Below are 25,780 nucleotides of genomic sequence, written 5' to 3' on the forward strand. Positions count from 1 at the left end.
TTTCACCGTTGAGTACTATGCTGGCTGTAGGTTTGTCATATATAGCTTTTATGATGTTGAGATGTGTTCCCTCTATACCCACTTTGGCGAGAGTTTTTATCATAAATGGGTGTTGAATTTTATCAAATGCTTTTTCTGCATCGATTGAGATGATCATGTGGTTTTTGTCCTTTCTCTTGTTGATGTGATGTATTACACTGATTGATTTGCGTATGTTGAACCAGCCTTGTGTCCCTGGGATGAACCCCACTTGGTCATGATGTATAATCTTTTTTATGTGTTGTTGGATTCTATTTGCTAAAATTTTGGTGAGGATTTTGGCGTCTATGTTCATCAGTGATATTGGCCTATAATTCTCTTTTTTTGTAGTATCTTTGCCTGGTTTTGGTATCAGGGTGATGGTGGCTTCATAGAATGAGTTTGGGAGTATTCTCTCCTTTTCAATCGTCTGGAAGAGTTTGAGAAGGACTGGTATGAGTTCTCCTTTGTATGTTTGGTAGAATTCCCCGGTGAAGCCGTCCGGTCCTGGACTTTTATTTGTAGGGAGGTTTTTAATTGCTATTTCTATTTCCTTTCTAGTGATTGGATTGTTCAAGTGTTCAGATTCTTCTTGATTCAGTTTTGGTGGACAGTATGTTTCCAGAAACTTGTCCATCTCCTCTAGGTTATCCAGTTTGGTTCCATATAGTTTTTCATAATATTCTCGTATGATATTCTGTATTTCTATTTTGTTTGTTGTAATTTCTCCATTTTCCTTTCTTATTTTGCTAATTTGTGCTCTCTCTTTTTTCTTCTTTGTGAGTTTGGCCAGAGGTTTGTCGATTTTATTTACTTTTTCAAAATACCAGGTTTTGGTTTGGTTGATTTTTTCTATGGTCTTGTTAATCTCTATTGTATTTAATTCCTCTCTGATCTTTATTATTTCCTTCCTTCTGCTGCTTTTTGGGGCTTTTTGTTCTTCTTTTTCTAATTCATTCAGGTGGTGGGTTAAATTGTTTATTTGAGATTGTTCTTCTTTTTTGAGGAAGGCCTGTATCGCTATAAACTTCCCTCTTAGCACTGCCTTTGCTGTGTCCCATAGGTTTTGAGTGGTTGTGCTTTCATTATCATTTGTCTCAAGGTATTTTTTAATTTCAGCTTTGATTTCCTCATTGATCCATTGTTTTTTCAATAACATATTGTTTAATCTCCATGCTTTCCTTTTTTTCTCCTTTGTTTCTCTGTTGTTGATTTCCAGTTTCATGGCATTGTGGTCAGTAAAGATGCTTGAGATAATTTCTATCTTCTTAAAATTGTTGAGGTTTCTTTTGTGCCCAAGTACATGATCGATCCTGGAAAATGTTCCATGTGCACTTGAAACGAATGTATATCCTATTTTTTGGGGGTGTAATGCTCTGAAAATATCCACCAAATCTAGTTTTTCTATTGTACTGTTTAATTTCTCTGTTGCCTTGTTTATTTTCTGTCTGGAAGATCTGTCTAGTGATGTTAATGCAGTGTTAAAATCTCCAACTATGATTGTATTCCCATCAATATCCCCCTTTATCTCTGTTAGTAATTCTTGTATGTACTTAGATGCTCCTATATTGGGTGCATATATATTAATGAGTGTAATATCCTCATCTTGTATCACTCCTTTAATCATTATAAAATGTCCTTCTTTATCTTTCTTTATGGCCTTTGTTTTAAAGTCTATATTTTGTCTGAAATCAGTACTGCAACACCTGCTTTTTTGGCTTTTCCATTTGCATGGAATATCCTTTTCCATCCTTTCACTCTCAATCTATATGTGTCCTTCTCCCTAAAGTGGGTCTCTTGTATGCAGCATATTGAAGGTTCTTGCTTTATTATCCAGTCTGCCACTGGAGCATTTAGTCCATTAACATTTACAGTAATTAATGATAGATGTGTGTTTATTGCCATTTTGAACTTATCTTTGCAGTTGAATTGGTATATCCTCTTTGTTCCTTTCTTCTTCCTTTTGTGGTTTGGTAATTTTCCTTTGTATTATCATGGATTTTATTTAATTTTTGTGACTCCTTTGCAAATTTTTTGGCTTGTGGTTACCCTTTTTTGTAAATCTATCAACCCATTACTATAACTGTTTTTATTAAACTGATAGTAACATAATCTCAAACCGATCCTACTGTTAAAAAAATTTAAAAAAGAAAGAAAAAAATATTCTGTATTTCCCTGCCTCCCTCTCCCACTCTCAGTAATTTGTATGTCTTCTTTTATAATTTCATGTTTACTTTATTTGTAATTCATGAGTTATCACCTTTCCAGTTGTGTGTTTCTCATTTCTGTAGCATCCTGCTGCTTTTCTATTTAGAATAGCCCTTTCAATATTTCTTTTAGCATGGGTTTAGTGTTGCTAAACTCCTGCAGCTTTTTTTTTGTCTGTGAAACTCTTTATTTCTCCTTCTATCCTCAAGGATAGCCTTGCTGGATAAAGGATCCTAGGCTGCATCTTTTTTTCATTCAGGGCTTTGAATATATCTTGCCACTCCCTTTTGGCCTGTAGTGTTTGTGTAGAGAAATCAGCTGAGAGCCTTATGGGGGTTCCCTTGTAACTTACTCTTTGCTTTTCTCTTGCTGCCTTTAGAATCATTTCTTTATCCTTGACTCTGGCCATCTTGATTATGATATGTCTTGGTGTGGGTCTATTTGGGTTCTTCCTGTTTGGGACCCTCTGAGCTTCCTGTACTTGGATATCTGATTCCTTCTTTAAGTTTGGGAAGTTTTCAGTCATGATTTCTTCAAAAACCTTTTCAATCCCCTTTGATCTTTCTTCTCCTTCTGGGACCCCTGTTATGCGAAGATTGGGACGCTTTATATTATCCCATAGGTCCCTTATGCTATTTTCATTATTTTTTATTTGCTTCTCTTGTAGTTCTTCTGAATGGGTGCTTTCTATTGCCCTGTCTTCTAGATCACTAACTCGTTCCTCTGCATTATCTAGTCGGCTTTGCACAGCTATTAGATCATTCCTCATCTCTGTCAATGAGTTTACCCATTCTACTTGGCTCTTTATAGCTTCAGTTTCATTTTTGACATATTTTATATCTCTAAACACTATCTCTTTTAATTCCTTCAGCAATTCGATCACTCCTTTTTTGAAATCTTGATCTAGTAGGCTATCGATGTCTGTTTCGTTGATCTTTCTTTCAGGGGATTTCTCTTGTTCTTTTAATTGGGAAAGGTTTTTCTGCTTCTTCATCTTGCTCATACCTCTCTGGCACTGTGGTTTATGGAGTATCAGTTGTCTATTTTGGTCCTCAAGGATTTTATCTATCTGATGCCTGTTTAGGAATAGAACTTAGGAAAAAAAGAAAAAACATAAGAGAGAGAGAGAAAGAATTTTAAAAGAAGGGAGAAAGAGGGTTTGAAAACAGTGTATAATGAATAATAGAAGAGTGAGTTGAAGCAGAGTATTAATCGGGTTGAGACGTCCTTTTAAAACCTTTACAAAAAAAGGGGGGGGAGATGAATAGATGTATTTGAAACCTGTGTCTAATCAATAGCAGGACATCAAAACCCAAGAGAAATAGAAATGAATTAAGAAGTAAAAATTAAGAGAGTAATAGAAAATAGAACAGGTAAAAACAGATTTAAAAAAAAGGGGGGGTGGGTTGTCGGTGTTCTCCTGGAGTCTGTGTGCTTTTAATGTGAAGTCTTTCTGTCTTCGTCCTGTTTTGGAAGCTCAGCTTGCTGTTTTCAGAGGCCCTCTGTTGGCGCCCTCTTCTGTGCTGCTCCCAGCACCTCTTGGCAAGCAGATCGCGCCTCCTCCTAACACTGGGTCAGGTGCAGCTCTCCTCTGCTGTGGGCGGGCGGGTCGCTGCCCCTCCGGATGCTGCAGTCAGATGTTGCAGACTGGCCGGGTAGGAGGGCGGGTCGTGCCCCCTCCCAGCACCTCGGTCAGGGGCTGTGTTCCTGCCCGAAAGGCGGGGGGGGGGGGGGGCCGCTCTCCCTCTACCTGCGCCGCCGGTAGCTCCGCTGCTCTGTGCGGCTGCGCGCTCCGCCCTGGTCGGCCCTCCGCGGGTGGGCTCGGGGAAGACCGAGGGACAGCCCTGTCCCTGCTCCGAGCCAAAACCCAGCTCCTTGTTTGTCTTTGTGGAGCAAGTTCTCTGAGGGACCAGGATGGAAGGATCCTGTCTGCCCCAGGCTGCAGGCCAGTCTCAGTCTGGCCTTTGAGGCTGCTAAGCCCTTTGGTGCGGATGCAGGTTTCGCCCCCGCCCCCGCCTGAGTGCTCAGCGCGGAGGATATGGCGGCTGTGCCTGAGCCCCGCCTCTCTTCCCCAAAAACTTTCCGTGGGTTTTCAGAGATGGGGGTGTGCACCCTTCCCCCGAGAGCACATCAACTTTGCTGTTTTATGGAGGGCCCAGATTGTTCTGCCCTGTGCACCCACAGCCACGGCGCGCAGCCCCTTGCGTTCCCCCGGGGCTGCCTCCGTGCAGCCACTTCCGTCCTCCGCGCGGCTTGGGCAGCCTGGCCCTGCCCGCCACTGCCGGCCGCGTCTCAGGCTGGGTGTCGGGGGGACCCTCTGTGCCCGTTTAACTTAGTTCTGTTAAGTCAACGGCTGCTCTGTACAGATCCGAGCCTCGGAGGCTCCCCCTCCGTCCCTCTGGCCTCTCAGTTGGAGAGGGGAGACCCAGCGAGCGAGTGCCAGTCCTCCTTTGCCGCTCCCTCCCTGCGGGACCCGTCCTGCGCTGCTTTGCCTTTTGTTCTTTCTTTTTTCCTTTTCTCCTACCAGATTTTTGGCGTCTTTATCTTTTGAAGAGGGCGATGTTCTGTCGGAGTTCCACAGGTGCTCTGGTTGGCTGAGTGGGTCTGTAGATGTGGGTCTTGGTGTATTTGTGGGAGAGGGTGACCTGCGAGCGTCCTTCTACTCTGCCATCTTCTCCGTCTCTAGACTTGCTTTAACGATATTTATTTTGGGATTTTTGTGTCTTATTTGTGAGACAGATCAGCCTGTAGTTTCTTTTCTTACACTGTTCTCTGGTTTGGTCACAGATCATGCTAATAATGTTACAACATTTCTAAACTCTGAGATGGTTTAAGATTGTAATTATTTGGTAAAATCAAGCTGGGCCTATTGGGTATTTTTTCTGAGTGAGCATTTTTAAAATGAGTGACTCTACTTTAAAAAATTCTATTTCTTCTGGAAATAGTTTCCCCCCTTATTTTGGGGACTAATTGTTTCTTCTGTATCACAAGTTTCTGCTCGTTTCGTCTCTTTGGTTTTGTTCTGCTCTTTTATAACTTGTTTAACATTAATATTTTGGCTTCTCTTTCTCTCTGTGCACTACTTTAAGTTCATTCAGCAAGTTGAGTTTGTAAGATGTTTTACTCTCCATTCTGGTTTCTTTCTCGACTCCTGTGTTAGTAGAAATGTTTTTTTTTTTTTTAATTTCTGGGTATATAATTTTTTTTTGACTATTTTTGCTTATTTGATTTCTAAATTTATTGTGGCCAGAGAGTATGGGCTCTAATACCCATTCTTTTGAAATAGCTGGTTCTTGAGTTTTGGCCTAGATGACGGGGTCAATTTTCGTAAAACACTCCAGTCACACTTGAGAAGAAGAGTATATATATTCTTTACTTCAAAAAAATCATGCATGTCTTCTCTCATTTTTGCCAGTAACTTAACAATTACTGCTATGATTTTGGATTTGTTTCTTTTTCTTAGTAGTTCTCAATTAAAAATATATATATAGTTGACATAAAACATTTCATTGGCTTCAAGTGCAAAGCATAATTGATTTGACATTTGTATATATTGCAGAATGACCACCACAGAGAAGCTAGTTAATGCTAATCGCCACACATAGTCACAGGGTTTATTTTTCTGGTGATGAGAACTTTTAAGACCTACTCTTAGCAGTTTTCAGATACGCAGAACAGTGTTTTTAATTACTGTCACCATGCTGCCAGGACTTGTTTATTTTATAACTGGGAGTCTGTACCTTTTGACTCCGTCTACCCCGCCCCTGCCCTGCGACCACGAGTCTGTGCTCTGTCTCTGTGAGCTGTGTGCCTGCCTGCCTGCCTGCCTCCCTTTCTCTCTCTTCTCTCTGTCTGCTTGATTTCACTTGAAATAATGCCCTCAGGGTGCGTCCATGTAGTTGGAAATGACAAGATCTCATTCTTTCTCATGGCTGAATACCATTCCGTTGTGTGTATGTGCTACATTTTCTCCGGCCATTTGTTTGTTGATGGCACTTAGTTAATGTCCATGTCTTGGTTACTGTAAATAATGCTGCGTGGGGCCTGCCCAGCGCCAGTGTACACGTGGTGGAGAGAGCTCCCCAGAGTGACTGCAGCCACTGCCTGTGTCCCCAGGGTGAGCTGTGGCCACCCTCCACCTCTGACTCTCCATGACCAGTGGGTTCATGTGAATGCAGAAGTGTGGGCCCCTGATTTTATGGTGCTTCTCTCCATTTCTTCTGCCGTAAAAGGGAATCCGAACACAGAATACGCCCCAGGAAAATGGGCCCAAGGCTAAATTCAGATGCTTGCTAGGATTCCCCGATTTCTGCCTTCAACCCAGCTCTTGAAGAAATTTATCTGGTGACAGATATGAGGTTTCTCCATAGAATAGACTCAGGAGTGGTGATACGTTTGCAAGGAAGAGCTGGGGCTAAATTGTCTTGAAACTTCATCTGCCTAGAACTATGCTTGCTTGGAGTGAGCTACCCGATCTGCCAGTGAATTCGCTCCCCTGGGAAGCCTGCTGTGTAGAACGTCTTCAAGAAGTCCTGCACTTAGAAGTCTGGAACTGTGGTGGATCCTGTACGTGACGGCTCTGAGCTAGGTTCTGACAGTGTGGACGGCAGCCTCCCAGTTACTAACCTATTTCTCGTCCCGACTGGTGCTGCTTCAGCTCTTGTAGAGTCCTCGGATTGCTCCTGATGGCTGGGAGGAAGTCAGGTTGTGGAGCGAGCCTGGGGCTCCGAGTCCCAGCACCCCCAAACCCTGTTACCCTCCCTTGCATTTCCCATTTGGGTCCCATTTTAATGATGACCCCTCCTCCCCAAAAAAGATGCAGTGAGCATGGGGGTGCATATATCTTTCTGAGTTTGTGTTTTTGTTTTCTTCCGAGAAATATTCAGAAGTGGAATTGTTGGATCATATGAGAGTTCTGTTTCTAATTTTCTGAGGACCCTCCATACTGTCCCCACAGTGGCTGCACCAGTTTGTGTCCCACCCACAGTGCCCAGGTGTCCCTTTTCTCCACGTCCTCAGCAGCACCTGGCTTAGCGGGAAGTCCGCTTTGCCCGGCACTGATGCAGTGAGGCCAGCGGCCTTCTAATTGCTGTTGGTTAGTTTACCTTCTTTCCTTGCCTTTACCTTCTGTGTGTATATTTAAGGTGTATCTCTTACATAGCGGTACAGCCGGGTTTTGTTTTTATCCAGTCTGACAAACTATCTTTCCACAGGATAATTTAGTCTTTTCATCTGATGATGATGGTTGGAAATAGCTCAGTTATTTTAATTTTAAACGGTTTTATTTTATACTTTCTATTTGTCCTGTCTTTTTTTTGCTGATTTTGATATTCTTGTTTGTTTTTCCCAATCCTTATTTTGGATTGATTATTTGTCATCTCCTACCCCACTAGTTCGGATTTTATACAGTATTTCTTTGTTTATAGTGATTCCCCAGAAATTTTAACAGCCTGTTTAACTTGAAGCCTATAACTAATTAGTATCTTAACCGTCTTCTTCAGTAGCTTGAAGGCATCGAACTCCTTGATTTCTTTCTCTTTCCCTCCAACTTTAATGCTGTTGTTGTCTTGTATTTTGGTTCTTTCTTTCTTGTGTGTGTGTGTGTGTGTGTGTGTGTGTGTGTGTGTGTGTGTGTTTCAACTGCCAAAGACACTATTTTCTATGGTCAGGCTTCACTTAGGTTTACCCCCATCTGTGTCATCAGATTTGCCACCACTCCTGCTGCAGCACAGATCTTCTTCCATCTGGGGGAACGTGCCTCTTCCTGGAGACCATCCTTTAGAACTCCCTTCAGTGAGGCTCTGTTAGATGGGTTTTATGTTTGTTTTTTAAATGTCATCTTTTATTTATGCCAGTTACTGAACGGTGTTCTTGTTTGGAATGGGGTGATTTTCTCAGTATTCCCAGCGTGCTGTCTGCTGGCTGACGCCGCGGCCCTTAGGTCATTTGTGTTCTTTCTTGGAGGGTCTGCGTTTTCTCTTGGACTGTTCTCAGTGTCTCCCTCAGGGTGCTGCTGTTTTGACTGTGATGTGTTCAGGGCTGGGGTTTGTTTTGCTTGCTGGTTTTATGTCTGTCCAGGTGGAGGTTCATTGGGCTTCCTGAATGTCTTAGAGTTTTTCATCAGTTCTGGAAAATTCTAAGCTATTATCTTTTTTTTTTTTTTTTTTTACAAAACCCTTTCCAACAGTTTCTCTGTTATCCCCTTCTGAAATTCCTGTTGGGTATGTTTTATCTTTCTTGTTTTCTCTGTCTCTCAATTGCTTTTCTTTTCCTTTTCCTTTTTTTGTGTTTTTGCTTCTTTGGGCTCCATTGTGGGCAGTTTCTTCATTTCTGTCAAATCTGCTGTCAAATATATTTTAAATTCGATAATTATGTTTTTATTGCTGGAATTTCTGTTTGGCTCATTTTAAAATCTGTTTTGTCATTTGAAAATATTCCCCTCTCACCTTTTTAAAAAAATATGGTGAGCCCTCTGTTATTTATTGAGTCACGTTAGATTTATAGTAACATGCCCGACAGTTCTTCTAAGCCTTAGTGGGTCTGATTCTGAGTTGGTCTTTTGCTTTTCTTTCGTGTCCTCATGGATACAACAGTAACAGCGCTACTGGTGACACCAGGTGGATCACGGGGTTGTTGTGTAAGTTGAGATAATGAATATCTTATATAATATGTGGCGCATAGTAATTTTAACCCATTAAAATAATTAAAAATAATGAAATATATTGTGTGGACATTATGAGGTATACAGAAGCTGTAAATTTTACTGGGGAATGTAAAGACAGCTTGAGTAAGTAAAGAAGTATAGCTGAGCAGAAACACAGTATTAGTCATGTGCACTCATCTTATGTTAATTCATATGTTTTATACAATTTCAGTATAAATTCCAGCTAAATTTACTTTTAAAGTTTGCCAAAATTATTGTGAAGCTAGTAGAACAAACAAATAGGTGAAGGAAGTTTGTATTTGTTGTTTTTCGGTCTTAGCCTTTCTGTTACAGTGGTTTTGTCCCAGGGCTACTTACCTGCTGAGAACGCAACGTGATTTCCTGAAGCTTACTCATTTCTTTCTCTGCGCCTGCGTGACAGGGATTCTAAAGGAAGGCTGTCTGAGCCGGGGACAGAGGGGCACGGTCGAAGAGCTCATTCGCATAAAGATGACCTCACAGCTCGAGCGTCTGTCCGTGGCTTGTATGGGTAGCAGGCTGCAGGAGCCCTTCCTGTTCCGAGTGGATGTGGTCCTCGGAGCTGCTTTCTTGGAGGATTTTGATCCTTTCACCTGGGTGTGGTCTGACTTACGTGACTAGGAGCCTGGACTGTCTTACTTGGGACTACAGATAATTTTTTCCACCAGGCCTTTGGTGGACTTCCATCTTTACCTGATAATGTCTTTCTTACCATCTTAGGCAGTGAATTTACACTGTGTCCATGCAGCTGTCTGTTGAGCGTTACTCAGTATCAAGCACTGGTTAGTGGCTGGAAGAACACTGAACTAAGCGAAGTCCCTGCTTGCTTCAGTAGTAACTGCAGGTGGTGTGTACTGAGCTGCCCGTGGTGGCAACGTGCCTGACGCTGCTGGGTCACTTAATCTTCTCAGAAGGCTGTGTGGTGGGGGACTAATATCCCTGCTTGACATAGGAGGGGTTTATATCCTTGCTCGAGGCTGGGGTAAGGGCTAGAAAGGCTCCCCGGATCCCACCGCTTGCGAAGCACGACCCTAAGGCTAAAAACCCAGGCACAGTGATCAGATGGCTTTCTGCTTTGTGACTGCCCACACCAGTGGCCCACATTCTCTGGGCTTTGCCAGTGCCTCTTGGCTATAAAATCCAGGGTTTGGTGGGGGCCTGGGGTGGAGCTCGGAGCTGTGCTGAGTTAGGGAGTAACGTACCCCCAGAGTCTCCCCACCAGACACTAACACATGTTGTCCATCTGTAACACACAAAGGTGTTTTCCCAGTGCCACGGGACGGCCTTGCGATAGAGATACATGCTGTACATCATATGTTTAGTTTTTCTTATTTTTTTTTGCTTTAAATTGATTGGAGTTAAAATACACAAGGATTTATCAAAGGATGACTTATGTTGTCTAGTTATTAGTCAGAATCAATCTGATTGGGTTCCTTAGCACCCTTGCCCATTAGATTCTGGTAGATTAAGTGATGACCCTGTAGAACCAGTGCAGCTTTGCTCAGAGGCGTGTGTTATCTCTGGTGGTTAATTCCTGGTGGGGGTGACAGCAGCAGACGCCTGACTCCTCCTTTCTGGATCTCTTAGCAACAGCTTGAAGAAGAAGCTGCTAAACCTCCAGAGCCCGAGAAGCCCGTGTCCCCGCCTCCCGTGGAGCAGAAACACCGAAGCATTGTCCAGATTATTTACGATGAGAACCGGGTAAGTCCACGCCTTCCTTGACGGCGCAGGCCTTTGCAGCCACTCGTCTGTGCCTCAGTCCTATCTGTGTGCTCTGGGGTCGTGTTAACTGTGTTAGAGCCTGGTTTCTGTTGTAATTTCCTCATGTTCTTAAACTTAGACTGACTGAAGCGTGGTGTCTCTGTGGATTGAGGAAAAGGTGACAGTCGTGCCTTAAATTCTGTGTTTCGTTCACGTGTTGCATTGTACAGGCGTTATGAGCCACAGTGTGGTTTTGTCAGCTGAGTTTCCTCTTACATAGATGCTAGCAAGCACGTGTGCGGCACATGAATACTTTAGTAGGGCCGTTTCATGCTAAACACTCTTACTGTCCTGGTAGAGACAGGTCACTGGATGTGGAAATGGCTTGTTTCACCAGCTTCAGGACTGACGGCTGGGCTGTGGTTTGAATCTTAGTTCTAAGGTGCGAGACCGTTGACCTTTAGGTAGACTTTGCTTTTTTTAGGTTTGCTCACACAATTTCTTCTTTCATACTCATAATTGAAAGTGTCCACAGGTTTAGGAAAACTGGGCCTCGATTCTATGAGTAATTCTGTGATGTCGAGGATGGTTTTGGCCAGAATCCAGCCTAGGAACTAGCAGTTAAAGGGAAACTGATTCCACCTTAATATGAAAAACACTTTCCAACAGAGCTGCTTAGCAGTGGGCTTCCAGAAGCCCCCCGTTCAAGAAGGGATTGAGTGCTGTGAGTGCTGTGGAGGAGAGCAGACTTGTTCACCAAAGCTGATCGTACGGTAGGGGCTGGTGACTGCTGTTCCCATTCTTGTGCCTCGTGGTGAGTGGGTCACCAGCACCTGTGCCTCTGACACCGGCAGCCTGTGACTCTGTGAGCACAGATCCTAAAGGAATCTGGCCTTAAGAAAAGCAGCTGTGAGATAGTCATTAAATAAGCATTTATAGGCGTAATCTTGGACTTAGATACACATGTATGTGTGTACAGGCAGATAACGAAGTCATCAGATACGTGATACTTAGGATGATGGCAAGTGTCGTGGGGAGGCGGGAATGTGGGCAACTAACAGTTTCTCGGCTGCGTTCAAAATCACCGCAGTCTGTTGACTCGACAGAACAGTCTGCGTGCACAGGAGTCCGATGAGGGTGGAGTGGAGAGGGCCGCCTCAGGGTGCGCCTGGAGGGCGGTGACGTGGGGCCCTGCAGGGACGTGACCCAGGGTCAGCAGGTGCTCCCTTTTGTGAGAGAAGCCAGGAGCATGGAGTTCATATGAAATCTGCTTTCAAAAAATACACTGGAGAGGAACCAAACACTCCTGTGGGCTGGTGAGCTGCAGGCCAGTTGGTGGCCTCAGGGGTAAAGTAAACAGGGGTTAGAGCTGAGAACAATGGAAATGGAGCTTATAAAATAAAATACTGACTTCTTTCTTAATATGACGTACTTTCAAATAAATTGAATTTAATGATATTTATTAATTGATTGAATTTCTTACTAAGCCTTTTCTTACAAGCCTAATAAAGTGTTCCAGTACCAGTGAGTTCTCCGGTTGCCTGACTAGGATGTGAGGACTGAAAACTGTTGAGCAAGATATGGTAGAAAGTTCAGCTGTGTTTAATTTGTATATGTGTATATATATATATTTTCATTAGTTGGTGTGGTGCGTGTTTCCTCATGCCCATCAGCAAAGCCGAGAACCCCTTTCTGCCCTCTTCTTTCCGTTTTAGTGTTTACATGCTCAGTGTGCGCCACGTTTTGTGAAGAACGGGGGAACCAAGCTTGAGGTCTGCCTTGATGTTAGACTTACAGGGAGGGTTATCTTCAGCTCAGTAACCAGCAGTCATCTCTTAAAGATACTTTCTTTCCGTGCACGGGGTCATGTAGGTGGTAGATGGTAGCAGAGGCCCCCAGAGGGGCTTCCTCACCGCCCCTTCCACGCCCTCCCTCCTCCCCAGGCTGCCTTGCCGGGCCTTCCCTGCCTCTTCGGCTCTTTTCACGGATGGCTTTGCCTGCTTTGACGCCAGAGGCAAAGAGGTGGGTGGTGAGAGCACACCTCCCTCTTGCCCCCTGCAGCCGTGCTGGTTGGGGATGGAGCCCCCTGTGGCTTAAGAGGTGGGGGCCCTTGTCTTGTATGAGGCATCCTTCTTTTATTTAGAAAGTTAGTGGGAGGAAGAAAACTACCCAAATGTGACTGTGAATTTTAAAGTCGGCTTCCTGAGAGAAAAATTGCCTTGCTTCATATTCAAGCTTGCGGCTAAGATACATTTTAGTCTCTAAACAGACTCTTCTCCGGGACTGTCTTTAGCAGTTCAGTTTGCTCTCACCCTTCCCGGCTGTAGGTTCCAAAAGTATTTGTAAGTGCCCTAATTTCAGAATTATAATACATATAGAAAAGCGGGAGTGTGGAGTGTAGTTTTCAAAAATACCTCGTTTATATTTTGGTTGAATGATTTGTAAGTTAACGTGGCACCAGGAGAAGGAATGAAGGTGATAGGGGAGAGTGTACCTAGTGCTGGAACCATCTGGGCACCCAGGCCGCTGTCCTGGAGACTGCATCCCTCTCCGCCCCTCTGTAGGGTTAGTCAGTGCCGAGCGTGAGAGCTGCCTCCTAAGTGTTTCTCTCCTGACTGCTTCGTCCAGTGTTTATTTAGTGTATATTATGTGGAAAGGTTAGGTTGGGAGAGAGACTGTCTCGCCTCCTCCTTTGGCAGTAGCTTAATTTGAGCCCTCACCACTCGTGTAGATACTGAGTTTTCCTTCCTTCAGTCTTTTTTCTCTCTAACCTGTCCTTCGTATTTGGGTCCCCTTACATGATTCTCCAGATGGAACCTTTTGAGGAGTTCCCACTTTTACAGAATAGCCTGGCCTTCTTTATCAGCAGTTGACACGTCTGCCTGCCTAGCCCCTGCCCTGTTCCCCTTTCGCGGTGATGCCCTCCCAGAGCAGGGTGGGCCAGGGTGGGCCGTTCCCTGGAAGGCGGGGCTTTGGCCTGTGAGGCCCCTGCCTTCGGGCAGCCCCGGGGTCTGGCCTGTCTGGTCTGCTGAGAGCTCTGCTCCAGGGCGCAGCTCCAGGGTCGTCTTCTCGTTCCCCCGGAGGGATGTCTTACTCGTGGTTTCCTCGGTGTCTGTCCAGTGCCTGGCCCAGGGAACATATCAGCATATGTGTGAGGCATTAATTGCTTCTACTTACAGGCTTAGGATACAAATTATAATATGTAGGTGTAAAGATTTTAAATTAAATTTTTCTCTGCCAAACAATTGATAGGTTAATCCGTTCTTAGCAGTTAACCCAGTGTGAAGTCAGATATTTAATAAAACTTTGCAAAACTTAAATCTTGGGATCTGCAGACACCTTAAATACCAGCCTTTAAAATTATCCCTGAAAAGGTAAGTGCCTTTACATAATAGGATACTAGCAAATACTTGCAGTGATATAATTTCCCCCCTTGTCTCTCAGTGTTATTTGTGTACAGTTCCATTTAGCCTGCCTGTCCTTGGTGTAGGCCCTCCCTGTATAACGTGGAGTGGCTCGAAAGCACGTTCAAACACTGGTGAGTGTAGGTCGTCTACAGGGAATTAGTTGCAGGAGTTAGTTTTTTCCAAATTTATCATCTGTGATTATGTTATTTGTGTTATTTAATATATGCCTTAAAGCTAATATATTTGAATTTTCTGATAATTACATGTTGGCTTCTTGAGATTAGAACAGTTGATCTCAGCTGAAGTTTTGATTGTTGTAATTTGGGGGAGGAGTGGGTGCTGCTGGCATCCAGTGGGCTGAGAGGCCAGGAATTCTGACCTGCCTGCAGTGCACAGAACAGCCCCCATATCAAAGAAATGACTGGCCCAAGATGTTAGTAGTACCAGGATTGACAAGTCTGCCTTAAAACCATAGAAATAAAATTCACTATGCAAATTCAGTGGGTTTTTATAGTTTTGTATTTGAAATTTTTAAAATGTTTATTTCTCATCTTAATAACATTTTAAGTTTCCCGAAGTTTGGAACACGCATTACACTTCTTTGAGCTTCTTATGCTAGTTGAACATAGTGCTTTCCACATAACATATACTACGTAAATATTTGACCAGTTGTGATTGATAAAGTGTTTATTCTAAGGGAACATCTTTCTTTACACTTGGGGGATACTCACCGATTCCATTCTCACTTGTGTGTCACGTCCGAAGCCCGGGAGAGTCTCCCAGCCGCAGGTGCCCGGATGTGGGAGTCTCTGCAGCGGGCAGGGAGCCCTGGTCACAACGGGCATGTGCTGGGAGCACGGGGGATTTGAGATCCACCGACACGTCGCTGGGCGCGCAGTCCAGCTTGAACATCTTTACTGTCGAGTTTTGTTAAACTTTCATTTGTCTGTCAGAGCGAGATTTCTGTCAGATAGCACTTTGGTCTAGATTATTTTCCTTTTTGAAAAAGGGACGTAAAATACATAATTCGGCATTTACTTACTACTGAGCACTTTGAGTAATTCAGACTAGTTGTTTCCCCTGTGTGATTACTAAGGTTTTGTTATAATCAGAAAATACGCTTATTGCAAGCTTCTCTTCAAAGGGGTCAGTTTGGCTTACCACAGTGTGTGCTGGCAGCTTTATGGCATTTCATATTTTTAAGTTTTCATTAAAGAAAACTTGAAATTTCATTGAGAATGTTGGAGGGGTTCATTTCTAATACTGAATTGCTGCTTCCTCTCCCTGGAATCTTAATATGTTTGCTTTTAAGAACTTACCAGTTCTTTAGGTGTTGCTTTCAATAGAAATGTCAAGCTTTGACTGAATTTGGTGAGAGAGTTTTGAAGATAAAGTCAGAGTATTTTAGCCTGCTATGTGAGAGCACCGAATCCTAACCCCTAGGCCAGGAGGGAGCGACTGGCCTACTGTATGAAAGAAGATTTGGAAATAAGGATAAGTTTAACTAAATGTTAGTCTTTAGGTAAATATTATTAAATTGGTAATGATTTTTCATTTAGGTAACGTAATTTTTAATTATACAATATAATAATGTTTTTGTCTGTAGAAAAAAGCAGAAGAGGCTCATAAAATATTTGAAGGTCTTGGCCCAAAAGTTGAACTGGTAAGTAAGGAACACCTTTTTCATTTCTGGTGCTTCGTTTGTAGCAGTTTCTCCTGGGATAAGTGGGAATACAGCCTGTTGACTTTTGGACGAGAGAGAGGTAGCTGGGCAGGACCTCTGTGGTGAAGTTTAAAACAACGCGCACGGTTATAATACCTGGTGGTATGTCACCTGAGCAGCCTTTAATCACCGGGGTGGGAGGAGGAAGAGGTGGGCACAGAACAGAAAGTTCTTTGAATCAGACTGTTAGGACAGTAACGGTGTTTGATCCCCCTTTGCCTTTGAAATGTAAAAAATCCATGAATGAACATACTTATTTTGGGGGACAGTGAATCTGCGAACTTCCTTACACAGTGTCAGGAGACGGGGTGAGCAGAGTTATTCGGGGAACCCAGACGCCTGGAGTCTGTTGTGAAGACCCGTTAGTCCCTTGCCTAGGCTGCCGTTAGAGCAGAGACCGCTTGTTTCCGTCTCCATGTGTGCAGCATGTTACACATAAATGTTTGATTTCTTTTACAGCCACTCTATAACCAGCCATCAGACACCAAGGTGTACCATGAGAACATCAAGGCGTAAGTATTTGTCATCTTTGGAGTTCTTCAGTTAAAGACCATATATTCTGTAGAGAGACCATTTTTACGTTACCTGCTGACGTAGTATTATAATATAGCGTAGGTGTGTTTTAGATTCGTGTAATTTGCTGTCATTTTACTGTATGTTATCTTCCTCTGGCTTCTTGGGGGTTGGGGTAACAGCTTTGAGTTTCCGAGGCCAAAAAATGAAATAAATTATTGCATAAAACTAGCTGGTTTTATCATCTGCTAGTAAAAAAAAAAAAAGGTGATACTTAACATTGAAATGGCTTACCTTGAGGCTTGAATTTTTTGCCTCCTGTTTTGTCTTTTTTTCAGTGGAGTACCTGCAAGGCGCATGATGAAGTAAGATAATGAAGCTTTTTCATTTAAGACTAGTGATGACACCGTCCCCACCAAGCCACATCTGCCATTGCAAAGTAGAAGTGCCACGGATCACTTTATCATTATCCAAACCCTATTCTAGGGAAACCCCTTCCATGCCTCTTGCTAATGACGGTATTTGTAGACCCTGCTGCCGTTCCACGTCCTGGTGCCTCGGGAGCGCTCAGCCCCTCACGTGGGTGAGGGGCCGCTCCAGGTGTAGCTGGCTTAGCCTTGCTCATCCCAGACACCAGGCCTCTCTGGATGCACATTTTGGAATAAGAAAATAAGTGAAAAGAAAACCTAATTTCTTGATCTGATTGAAGTAAGAGAGGAAGCTAGATAGGTATTTTTTTTTTAATTATCATATTTTAAGAGAATTTTAGATGAACTGTTCTTTGTAACAAAAATGTGATATTTCTACTTTATATGTTTTATTAAGTATAACCAGAACATTATAATTATTTATGAGTACAGTTACTGATGAGCACGTTGCTATTTATTTATATATTTTTTTCTTTTTTTTTTTTCTTTTTTTTTGAATTTCTTCCTGAGTATGTGCAGTAGTTGACTACTTTGCAGAACTGGTGGCAAATATAATTTGCATGGTAGTATGCATGAAAAACATTGAAATTTGAATAATTTATCTCTTGTTGAGTAAGAGGTTCGTAGCAAAAGTCATATACTTAGAGTTTTCTGAGAGGTGCTGCTGTGGTCTTGACAACCCTCAGAAGTGGGTTAGGCAGAACTCGTATAAAATAGGCCTTGTTTTGGAACTGCTTAGCTGTTCTAACATTTTTATTTTTTAAAGAGAATAGCAGGTAAAATCTAGTTGGCTACTTTTAATTATTTTTTTTCACAAAGCTTCTGTTAACGTTTGTGTTCTGCCCTTTCCCCCATATGAGCTGCAGAGCAGCCCTGTCTGATTTATTTCATGTTGGCTGCATTGCCTACTGCACTCCTGAGATGGGGTTCTTCATTTAAATCCTTAGGAAACATGTTAAATTATACTTCCTGACTGTCACCTGCCTTTGAGTAGCGTGTGCTGACAGTGCGTGCACACGGAGTGTATGGTTGTGCCTCTTCCGCTGTCCGCCGCCTTGTGGAGACCATGTCCTCAGCTGCATGCATCCCCGAGTTGTTCAGTAGCTCTTCTCCCATCGCCGTCATTTGCTTTGTATGAAATAGCAAATGTGCCTTTTAATAATTCTCTTCATCTCTCGGCTGCTTTTCCATATAGCCAGCTCCTGACTGTCCATGCTTATTGAGTGGAGCCAGTGTCACTGTTAGTCCTGGGTGGCAGATAATGCAAAAAATTACTGCTACTTGCCCTGGCTTTTTATTTATATTTGAATAATCAGCTTGAAATCCTTTCTGGAAGTAGCTGGGGTCTAAGTATTTATATGTGAACCTGCATGTCTTGTTTCTGAGGGTTACAGAGCTTCATGTTTACAAAGTGAAACCGTTAACATTAGACGCAGGAGACGTCACCCTGTCCTGCCCCATTGCTGTCCGTCACTTCTCAGTGCGGGCTGTGTTGTTTCTGTGATGGAAGGAAACCTTCTGTGTAAGGCAGAGGTCGCGTCTCTCTGAGTTGGTACATTACTGAGGCAGGGAGGTGGCTTTAGTGGTTTTCCCTTCTCTTCTGCCTCCCTTCCTCCAGGAGTGTGCCGGGACGCTTACATCACCAGGGTGCTCAAGAATCAGTAGCCGTGTAGTTAGAACTCGAAAATAATATTTGCCTTATAACTGAATGTCATAATTGAAAATTAACTATTTTATAAAGTCTTGCTGTAGAATGGGAGGAATTTTAGTCATTTCTAATCACTGCAGCAGTCTTATCTTGCAGGGCGAAAACCTTAGAATTAGCTTTGATTGCATCATGTAATCTTACGTGATCTTTGCTTGTTTTTCAGTGTCTCTGAAAGTAAAAAAGTGAATGCATTATTAAATTATTCTTTTTCTTAATGTCATACAACCATATTTTTCTCTTCTAGAAACCAGGTGATGAGGAAAAAACTCATTTTATTTTTTAAAAGAAGAAATCATGCAAGAAAACAAAGGGTGAGGCCCTATCCTTGTTCCCTGAACTTTGTGCCGCTTCCCGTCCGGGCTTCTGCAGGCGTCCGCTCCCCCGGTGGTGGGGGCGGCTCCTGAGCGTGCTTAAGGGCAGGTCTGACTTAGAAAGTGACTCTAGATGTGACTTGAATATAAATCTCACGCTAGCAACGTTTTGATACCGTGATTCACACGTACTGTCATTATCAAGTTACTTTCTTTGGTCATCTGTGTGTAACATTTCCATCCAGCCAAAATAAAGAAAATGGTGAGTAGTTAAAAAAGCATGAAAGAGAAGTAGGATGATCTACCTTTAGTCTCTTAGCCCTCAAACAGATGTGGGTAAGTCATGGTCATGCTGGTGAGACATCTCTGTTCTTTATTATTAGAAACTGGGTCACCTAAAGTTCAGCTTTTTCAAATTCACAGTGTTTCTCATATTTATCATATGGCTTGCAGTCCAAAAGTTTTGTGGTTATAATCTTCATGAAAATTAAGTTACAGAAAATATAATGCTGGTATTCTTGTTCTCATAGTATGTTCATACTGATTTTAGACAAATGACTTATTTAAATTGTTGTCTAGTGAATAAATGATGTTGTTGTTTATTTTAATGGAGGTACTGGGGATTGAACCCAGGACCGTGTGCATGCTGAGCATGCGCTCTGCCACTGAGCTCTACCTCCCCCCACAGTGATGCTCTTTGATTCACATCAGAAATGAACTTTGTATCTTACGTGAAAGGACCTGACAGTTTAATGAATTGTAGAGCTCAGGGGTCAGCAGGTTTTATTTGATGCATAACTTCTAACATTCTGATTTGCCAGCCTAATGCTTCAGATAAATTTTTTAAAGAAATTTTATTTTTGAAAATTTATTTATGTATTTATTCTACAATATCATATTTTAAAAATTGAATAGTTGATGTACAGTATGACACATTACAGGTACACAGTATAGCGATTCACAAATGTTTAAAGGCCGTACTCCATTTATAGTGACTGTAAAACACTGGCCGCACCCCCCAGGCCGTACAGCCCACCCTTGCAGCTTATTTTATACCTGATGGTTTGCACCTCTTACTCCTCCCCCTCCGTCTTGCCCCTCCCCCTCCCCCCTCCCCCTCCCCACTGGGAACACTAGTTCCTTCTCTACATCAGATACTTTAAGTTACTGGCCTTGACTTTTTTTTTTTTTTTTTTTTTTTTTTTTTTGGCCAAGAACATACAAATATTAAATAAGAAGTCAGCTAAGGTTTTTTTGTGTGTGTGGAAGGTGATAACAGGGTGATTTACGTACTTATTTTTTTAACGGAGGTACTGGGGATTGAACCCGGGACCTGGTGCTCTGCCACTGAGCTATACCCACCCTCCCCCCCCAGCTTTTTTTCTCTATCCAGTAATTTTGTTGTAATTGTGGTGATTGCTAAATTTGCGATCTGGAGAGGCCAGCACTGAAGCGCAGACCGTGTCTTCACACTGCATGGTATTTAGTGTGAAGCTTACTTGCTCACTGACAGGCTTAATGATCATTTACTGGCTGTATCTTCTGTCCCACGTGTCATCCTACAACGGGAGCAGGAGGGCCACATGGCTTTAGCCCTTGGGGAGCCCAAGGTGTCACCAGGGCCACTGTGGCAGCAGGAGGTGACCGTGTTGTGGTCATGCGGTGGCACAGGGCAGCTGATGTAGACTGGAATCGTGAGGGGATGTGCCCCCAGAAAGCAGTGCTGTGGAGACGGAACGAGCAGAGGGAGCAGCTGAAGTGAAGGTCTGGGGCGAGGAGGGAGTGTGGCAGGTTCAGACGGAGCACTGGGCTGGCCGCTGCGGGAGGCTGGGGTCATGCGGGGACTCTGAGTGAGATCCTGAGGGCATCTGTTAAAAGTTTGAACTGAGGGGGTGAAGCACTCAGGTTTGTATTTTAAGACTTTGCATCTGGTCACAGCGCTCAGGAGGCGAGGGAGTCATGTAGGAGGCCGGAGTTGGCTCCAGATGAGGGATGTCGTTGGCCTGGACCGAGGGGGTGGCGGTAGAGCTGGAGAGAAGGTGCAGAGCCCAGAGGACAGGCAGGGAGGTGAGGAGGACCATGCTGTCCTCTGGTGCCACTTCCTTGAGATGGCAGTGGGAGCAGGTTTCCGTGGGTCCCTCACACACTTTGGGCTGTAGTGGAGGGTTCGAGTCGTTCTTTTCTTCTCTGTTTAGAAAATGAGGTCATACATTACTCATTTCTCTAAAAGCATGAATTCTTAATTTCACGCAGTTTACTGGATTTCTTTTTATCATAAAGTACAACCAATTCCTGCCTTTTCTGGACTGTCAAAAGTGTTCATTATATAACATTATTTATAATAAGAAAAAGCAAGTAACCCAAACTCCCAGCAGTGGAGGAGCGGGTTAAGTGTGCGTGTTTCCTCTGACAGACGGGAAAGGTAACAACAAAATGTTAATATCGTTGCCTTTGGGATTAGGAACTGTTTACATGTTTCTCTTTCTAATTTTCCGTCTTTGTTATAACGAAGGTGTAGTTTGTCATCAGGAAAGTAGTAACCGTAGCTGGCCACCTGCCAGCAGCGGCTCATCGTGCAGTTTGTAATTTGTATAGTCTTAAAGTTAACTTAAAAATGCAGCCGACATAGGTTCTGTGTTGATCTTGCATAGAAAATGTTCCCTTTCTCTCTCCTTTTTCAGATCAAGGACAGCTTTTTGTTCACAGTTATAGCCCGAGTGTACTTCTGACTTAGCCTTAAGAAGTAACATTGACTTTAAAATTAGGTTTGTCAGAATCACGGAGTTTAGTGTAATTATTAATTTGCTACGGGTATTTAATAGGAACAAAAAATCTGCCAGCGTTACGATCAGCTCATGGAGGCGTGGGAGAAGAAAGTGGACAGAATGGAAAATAACCCGCGGAGGAAAGCCAGAGAGAGCAAGACACGGGAGTACTACGAGAAGCAGTTCCCGGAGATCCGCAAGCAGCGGGAGCAGCAGGAGCGGTTTCAGCGGTAAGCGGGGCGGTGCCGCGCGCCTCGCCGTGTCCCTTTCAGTCCTGCTTCCAGTCTTTCTCAGCGTTTACCGTTTCTGGAATCTAATTATTAAGACAGTTCATGAGGAACTTTTATTGTGAACATAAAACTTAATTATCCGCTAGCAAAGTTCATGTCTTGGTGAGTTTAGTTTTAACTTTTTATATTTGGTCATGCTGTTTAATCCAAATTTAAGTGAGTATTTTCAAATTAATTCTTCAGTTCTTGAAAATGCCCATTCATTGGGAAATGACGGTTAATAAGAATAGACTTGGGTATTTCACAGTTCCTCGTTAACCTCCCAGCATAATCAGAAGTATTAAACTGCTTGTTAATTCAGAAGTGCTTTGATGTGGGTGCATAGTTTCTGACTGGTTCTTGCTTTCAGAGAACCACGTGTGTGCAGTGGCGGAGCCCGCGCCTCCCTCTTCACTGCCTCATGTAAATGAGCGGTGCAGTCAGTCCCCTCTAGGGACAGTGGAGGTTTTGTGAGGGAGGGTGACTGTGTCTTTCTCCCTCCCTTTGAACATGTTCTGTGTGTCTCTCTAAGTCTGCTTTTCTGTTCTCTGGAAGGCAGACAGAAGACTGCTATTTGAAATGGAAATGACACCTGTAACTGTGGTCTACCGAAAGTCTCCCATGAATAATAGTTCTGCCATTTGCACTTGAACATGGAACCCTCGAATCTTAATCTCAGCATTTGAGTTGTTACTAATTGTGCAGGTAGATGGCCAGAACATGGCTCAAAGGGGGTTACTCACTAGCACTTGAGGTTTCTTCTCTGGCTTCCAGTTGGGTAGAAAAAGTCCCGTCCTGAAAAGGAATCAATGTGAAAGTAATGTGACTGGTATGTCTTCTTTGTAAAAGGCCCTTAAATATATCTGTGATCTCCCCCTCACATTTAGAGTTGGGCAGAGGGGAGCTGGCCTTTCAGCCACCATCGCTAGGAGTGAACATGAGATTTCTGAGATCATTGATGGGCTCTCTGAACAGGAGGTAAGACAGTTCATCGATTATAATTCAAGTTAATTCATTGATTATTGAGACATTTTAGCCTCACACTGCATGAACTAAGAGTTTATTTGTATATAAATGAGGGAACGTTAATGGAGTTTGGATTGTCCCAGAGTTTGTGACTAGTCATTAAAGGTTTTAAACAAGGCAGCCGTGTCATCTTGTTGGCATTTTACAAAGATGACCTTGGCGGCAGGGAGGCCTGGAAAGAGGTAAGGAGGCTGTTAGGGTAAAAGCAAGGACCTGAGTCAGGGCAGCTGTGGTAGAGGTGGCCGGGAGGGGGCCGACAGCAGGGAGAATGGACGGACAAGGGTGGGGGCGAGAAGGACGTGGACAGTGGCTGCCTAGTTTCGGGGTCTGAGGACTGAGCTGGTGGTGCTGTTTCCTAAAATAGCAAAGGAGTGTGTGTCTTGTAGGTGTTGGCACGTTGTGAACCTGAGGTTCTGGGGAGTGTCCGGAGGGGGTCTCTGGCCAGCTGAGCTGGGGGAGAGCCTGGGGGAGAGGAGTGGTAGGATGCCAGTGAATCAGCGCTGCGTAGGAGCAGATGTCAGGTCCTAGCATGGAGTCTTCCAGGCTGTGTTCACACTAGCTCTGAAGGTCGGTCCAAAAGCCACCTACTATCTGTTGAGTTTTGCTAGTTTTGATTTTATAATACGGCTTTTTTAAAACCTCATCTCTAAATTCTGAAAGCCATGCTTATTTAATAGTCAAAGACACTACTTATTGCTGTATGTTTCAAAATTTGTGGCGATAGCCTTCGCAGTGATGACTAAGTCTGTGCCAAATTTCTTGGCCATTTTTGGACCGATTCTCTAGGGGTTATCTGTAAGCACCCAAAACTGGTGACAGTGGAGGTGATTTCAAGCTGATGGGTCTGCCCCAAACCACACTTTGGTGTTCAGACCGGTTGAGTGTCCCCTGTGAAATTAGAGCCTTTGTAAGGACTTGACTTTGACAGTGTCCACTTCTGTGAGGGAAGTTTCAGGGAAGAACCTCGCCTTGTACTGGGGTCAGTACTTACAATTTTGGTAAAAGTTTTCTCATGGAAGTTTGTGCTTATAAGCTTACTGAATTAAACTTTGGGGAAAAATTATAAAAATAAAAGTTTTTGTTGAAATTCTAAGAATAATAGTCTTGAATTTTCAATGGAAGGATTGCGTAAGATTAGCAGGAGGCGTTTAATGCTTCGGTAAGTTTAATTTAAAATCAGTGACCTTAAAGTTTGGGTGTCTGCTTAGTTTTCCGTTTGTTGTTCTCTAAAATGACGTTGAGACTTGCTCAAATGAGTAAGCGTTAGTGAATGCTTCACGGTTGTCACTTCAGTGACTGACATTACGTGTCCTTTAGGTCTAGAATCTATTAACTGAAGTATCAGCTTCACTTAAGGAAAGACCTCTTCTCAAATTGTAGTAGTGGATTATAAAAAAAGAAGTGTGCACTCTGCCTCTGCTGTTCCAATGAGTATTTACTAGATATGTGTGTAATTGCTGTATGTTAGGTGTTATGGTACCACTGCTCTTGTTTGTTTGTTTGTTTGGTGTAGGGAGGTAATTAGATTTATTTATTCTTAGAGAATTTTCTGGGGATTGAACCCAGGATCTCAGGCATGCTAAGCACGCACTTTACCAATTGAGCTATACCCTCCCCTCTATGCTACCACTGCTCTTGTCGTTAAACTACATACCTGGTGTTTTTGTGTGGATTTCTTTACATTTTATTCTGTGTAAATTGCATTTCCTTCTTTTTTTTTTTTTTTTTTTTTTTTGCAGAATAATGAGAAACAAATGCGACAGCTCTCTGTGATCCCCCCTATGATGTTTGATGCAGAACAAAGACGGGTCAAGTTCATCAACATGAATGGGCTGATGGAAGATCCTATGAAGGTTTACAAAGACAGGCAATTCATGAATGTTTGGACTGACCACGAGAAGGAGATCTTTAAGGACAAGTAATTTGAATTTTAAGTTATTCTCTAATAAAAGCTTACGAAAGTTAGTAAAAGGTATTAGCATTTACTTGTAAGTTGAATTGTTTCCGCCAAAACTTGGCCCTGTTTGGCGTTTGAATGGACCCTGTGGAAAGCAGAGGGGATGGATTCGATCTGATCTTCCCATACGTTTATAGGTGGGGACATAGGTAACAGGTAGGAGTGGGCTTACGGAGTTATTTTAAGAGTGGCATCCAAACTTGGGTGGCATCTGAGTCACCCGGGGAGCGTTTCTGTGCCCTGCCACAGACCAGTCCAGCTGTTTCAGGCAGACAGTTCCCAGAAGCCTGCCCTCTGAAAGGGCACTGAGGGCGTTTAGGAGTCACTAGGAAGTAGTCTGCATAACATTTCTGTTCCCAAGTGTGTTTCCCCCTCTTTTTAAGCGGCTAAATGTTTGTGTGTTGTTTTTCTTTTACTCAGGTTTATCCAGCATCCAAAAAACTTTGGACTAATTGCATCTTACTTGGAAAGGAAGGTAAGAAATGAATGTTGACAAGTTTGTGATGGTTGCTGCTTTGGAACTTTTGTGTTCTGATGCGCAGAAGTAATTAGATAGAACTGATTTTTGCAGAGGGCTTGATACAGAAAAGAATCTCACATGCATAGTTCAGTGATGTTTACAATTAGACGATGACAGATTCTAAGCAGACACATTTTCATGGTTAACAAAAAATGACCTGATACTATATTTCCATAAAAACACAGAGATTACAGTGCTTTTTGAACCTCATTAAATTTCTAATTAAAATTTCAGAGTCCTGATTTTCCTTGAATTTTTTCCACAGTAGATTGGACGTAGTGTTTTTGAGCAAAATATTTAAAGAGACATTTTGAATGTTTACATATGTGCAAGAAGAAAGATAATTTAGATACTGGCTAATAAAGTGCTTGTATGTTCTAATAGTTCCTGGTATCTTTTCCATAATTTGTATGAAGACAGCTGTAACTGTCCATTAAAATAGTAGATACAGTATATATATTTTTGGAGCCTAGTTATGCTTTGTGTGTTTTTCTTCAAGTTATACTTCCAGGATACTGGAGATTTTCCTCGAAAGCGATACTTG

At 43.0% G+C, this 25,780-nt stretch overlaps 1 protein-coding gene across 18 annotated transcripts in view; it reads left to right on the forward strand.

The window, feature by feature from the left end:
* Positions 1-25,780, forward strand: part of NCOR1 (nuclear receptor corepressor 1) — a 134,373-nt gene that overhangs the window by 43,128 nt on the left and 65,465 nt on the right. For 12 of the 18 annotated variants that reach the window (XM_032498876.1, XM_032498877.1, XM_032498883.1 and 9 more), the window contains 9 exons: positions 10,496-10,609; positions 15,623-15,679; positions 16,199-16,251; positions 16,591-16,617; positions 18,633-18,699; positions 21,522-21,694; positions 22,621-22,711; positions 24,499-24,677; positions 25,137-25,191. In XM_032498876.1, the coding sequence (XP_032354767.1) occupies positions 10,496-10,609; positions 15,623-15,679; positions 16,199-16,251; positions 16,591-16,617; positions 18,633-18,699; positions 21,522-21,694; positions 22,621-22,711; positions 24,499-24,677; positions 25,137-25,191 (816 nt within the window). Of the gene's footprint in view, positions 1-10,495; positions 10,610-15,622; positions 15,680-16,198; positions 16,252-16,590; positions 16,618-18,632; positions 18,700-21,521; positions 21,695-22,193; positions 22,199-22,620; positions 22,712-24,498; positions 24,678-25,136; positions 25,192-25,780 lie in introns of those variants that run through there. The other 6 variants (XM_032498880.1, XM_032498881.1, XM_032498890.1 and 3 more) reach the window with 2 other exon arrangements.

This window comes from Camelus ferus, chromosome 16 (assembly GCF_009834535.1).
Source record: "Camelus ferus isolate YT-003-E chromosome 16, BCGSAC_Cfer_1.0, whole genome shotgun sequence".
NCBI classification, from domain to species: domain Eukaryota; kingdom Metazoa; phylum Chordata; class Mammalia; order Artiodactyla; family Camelidae; genus Camelus; species Camelus ferus.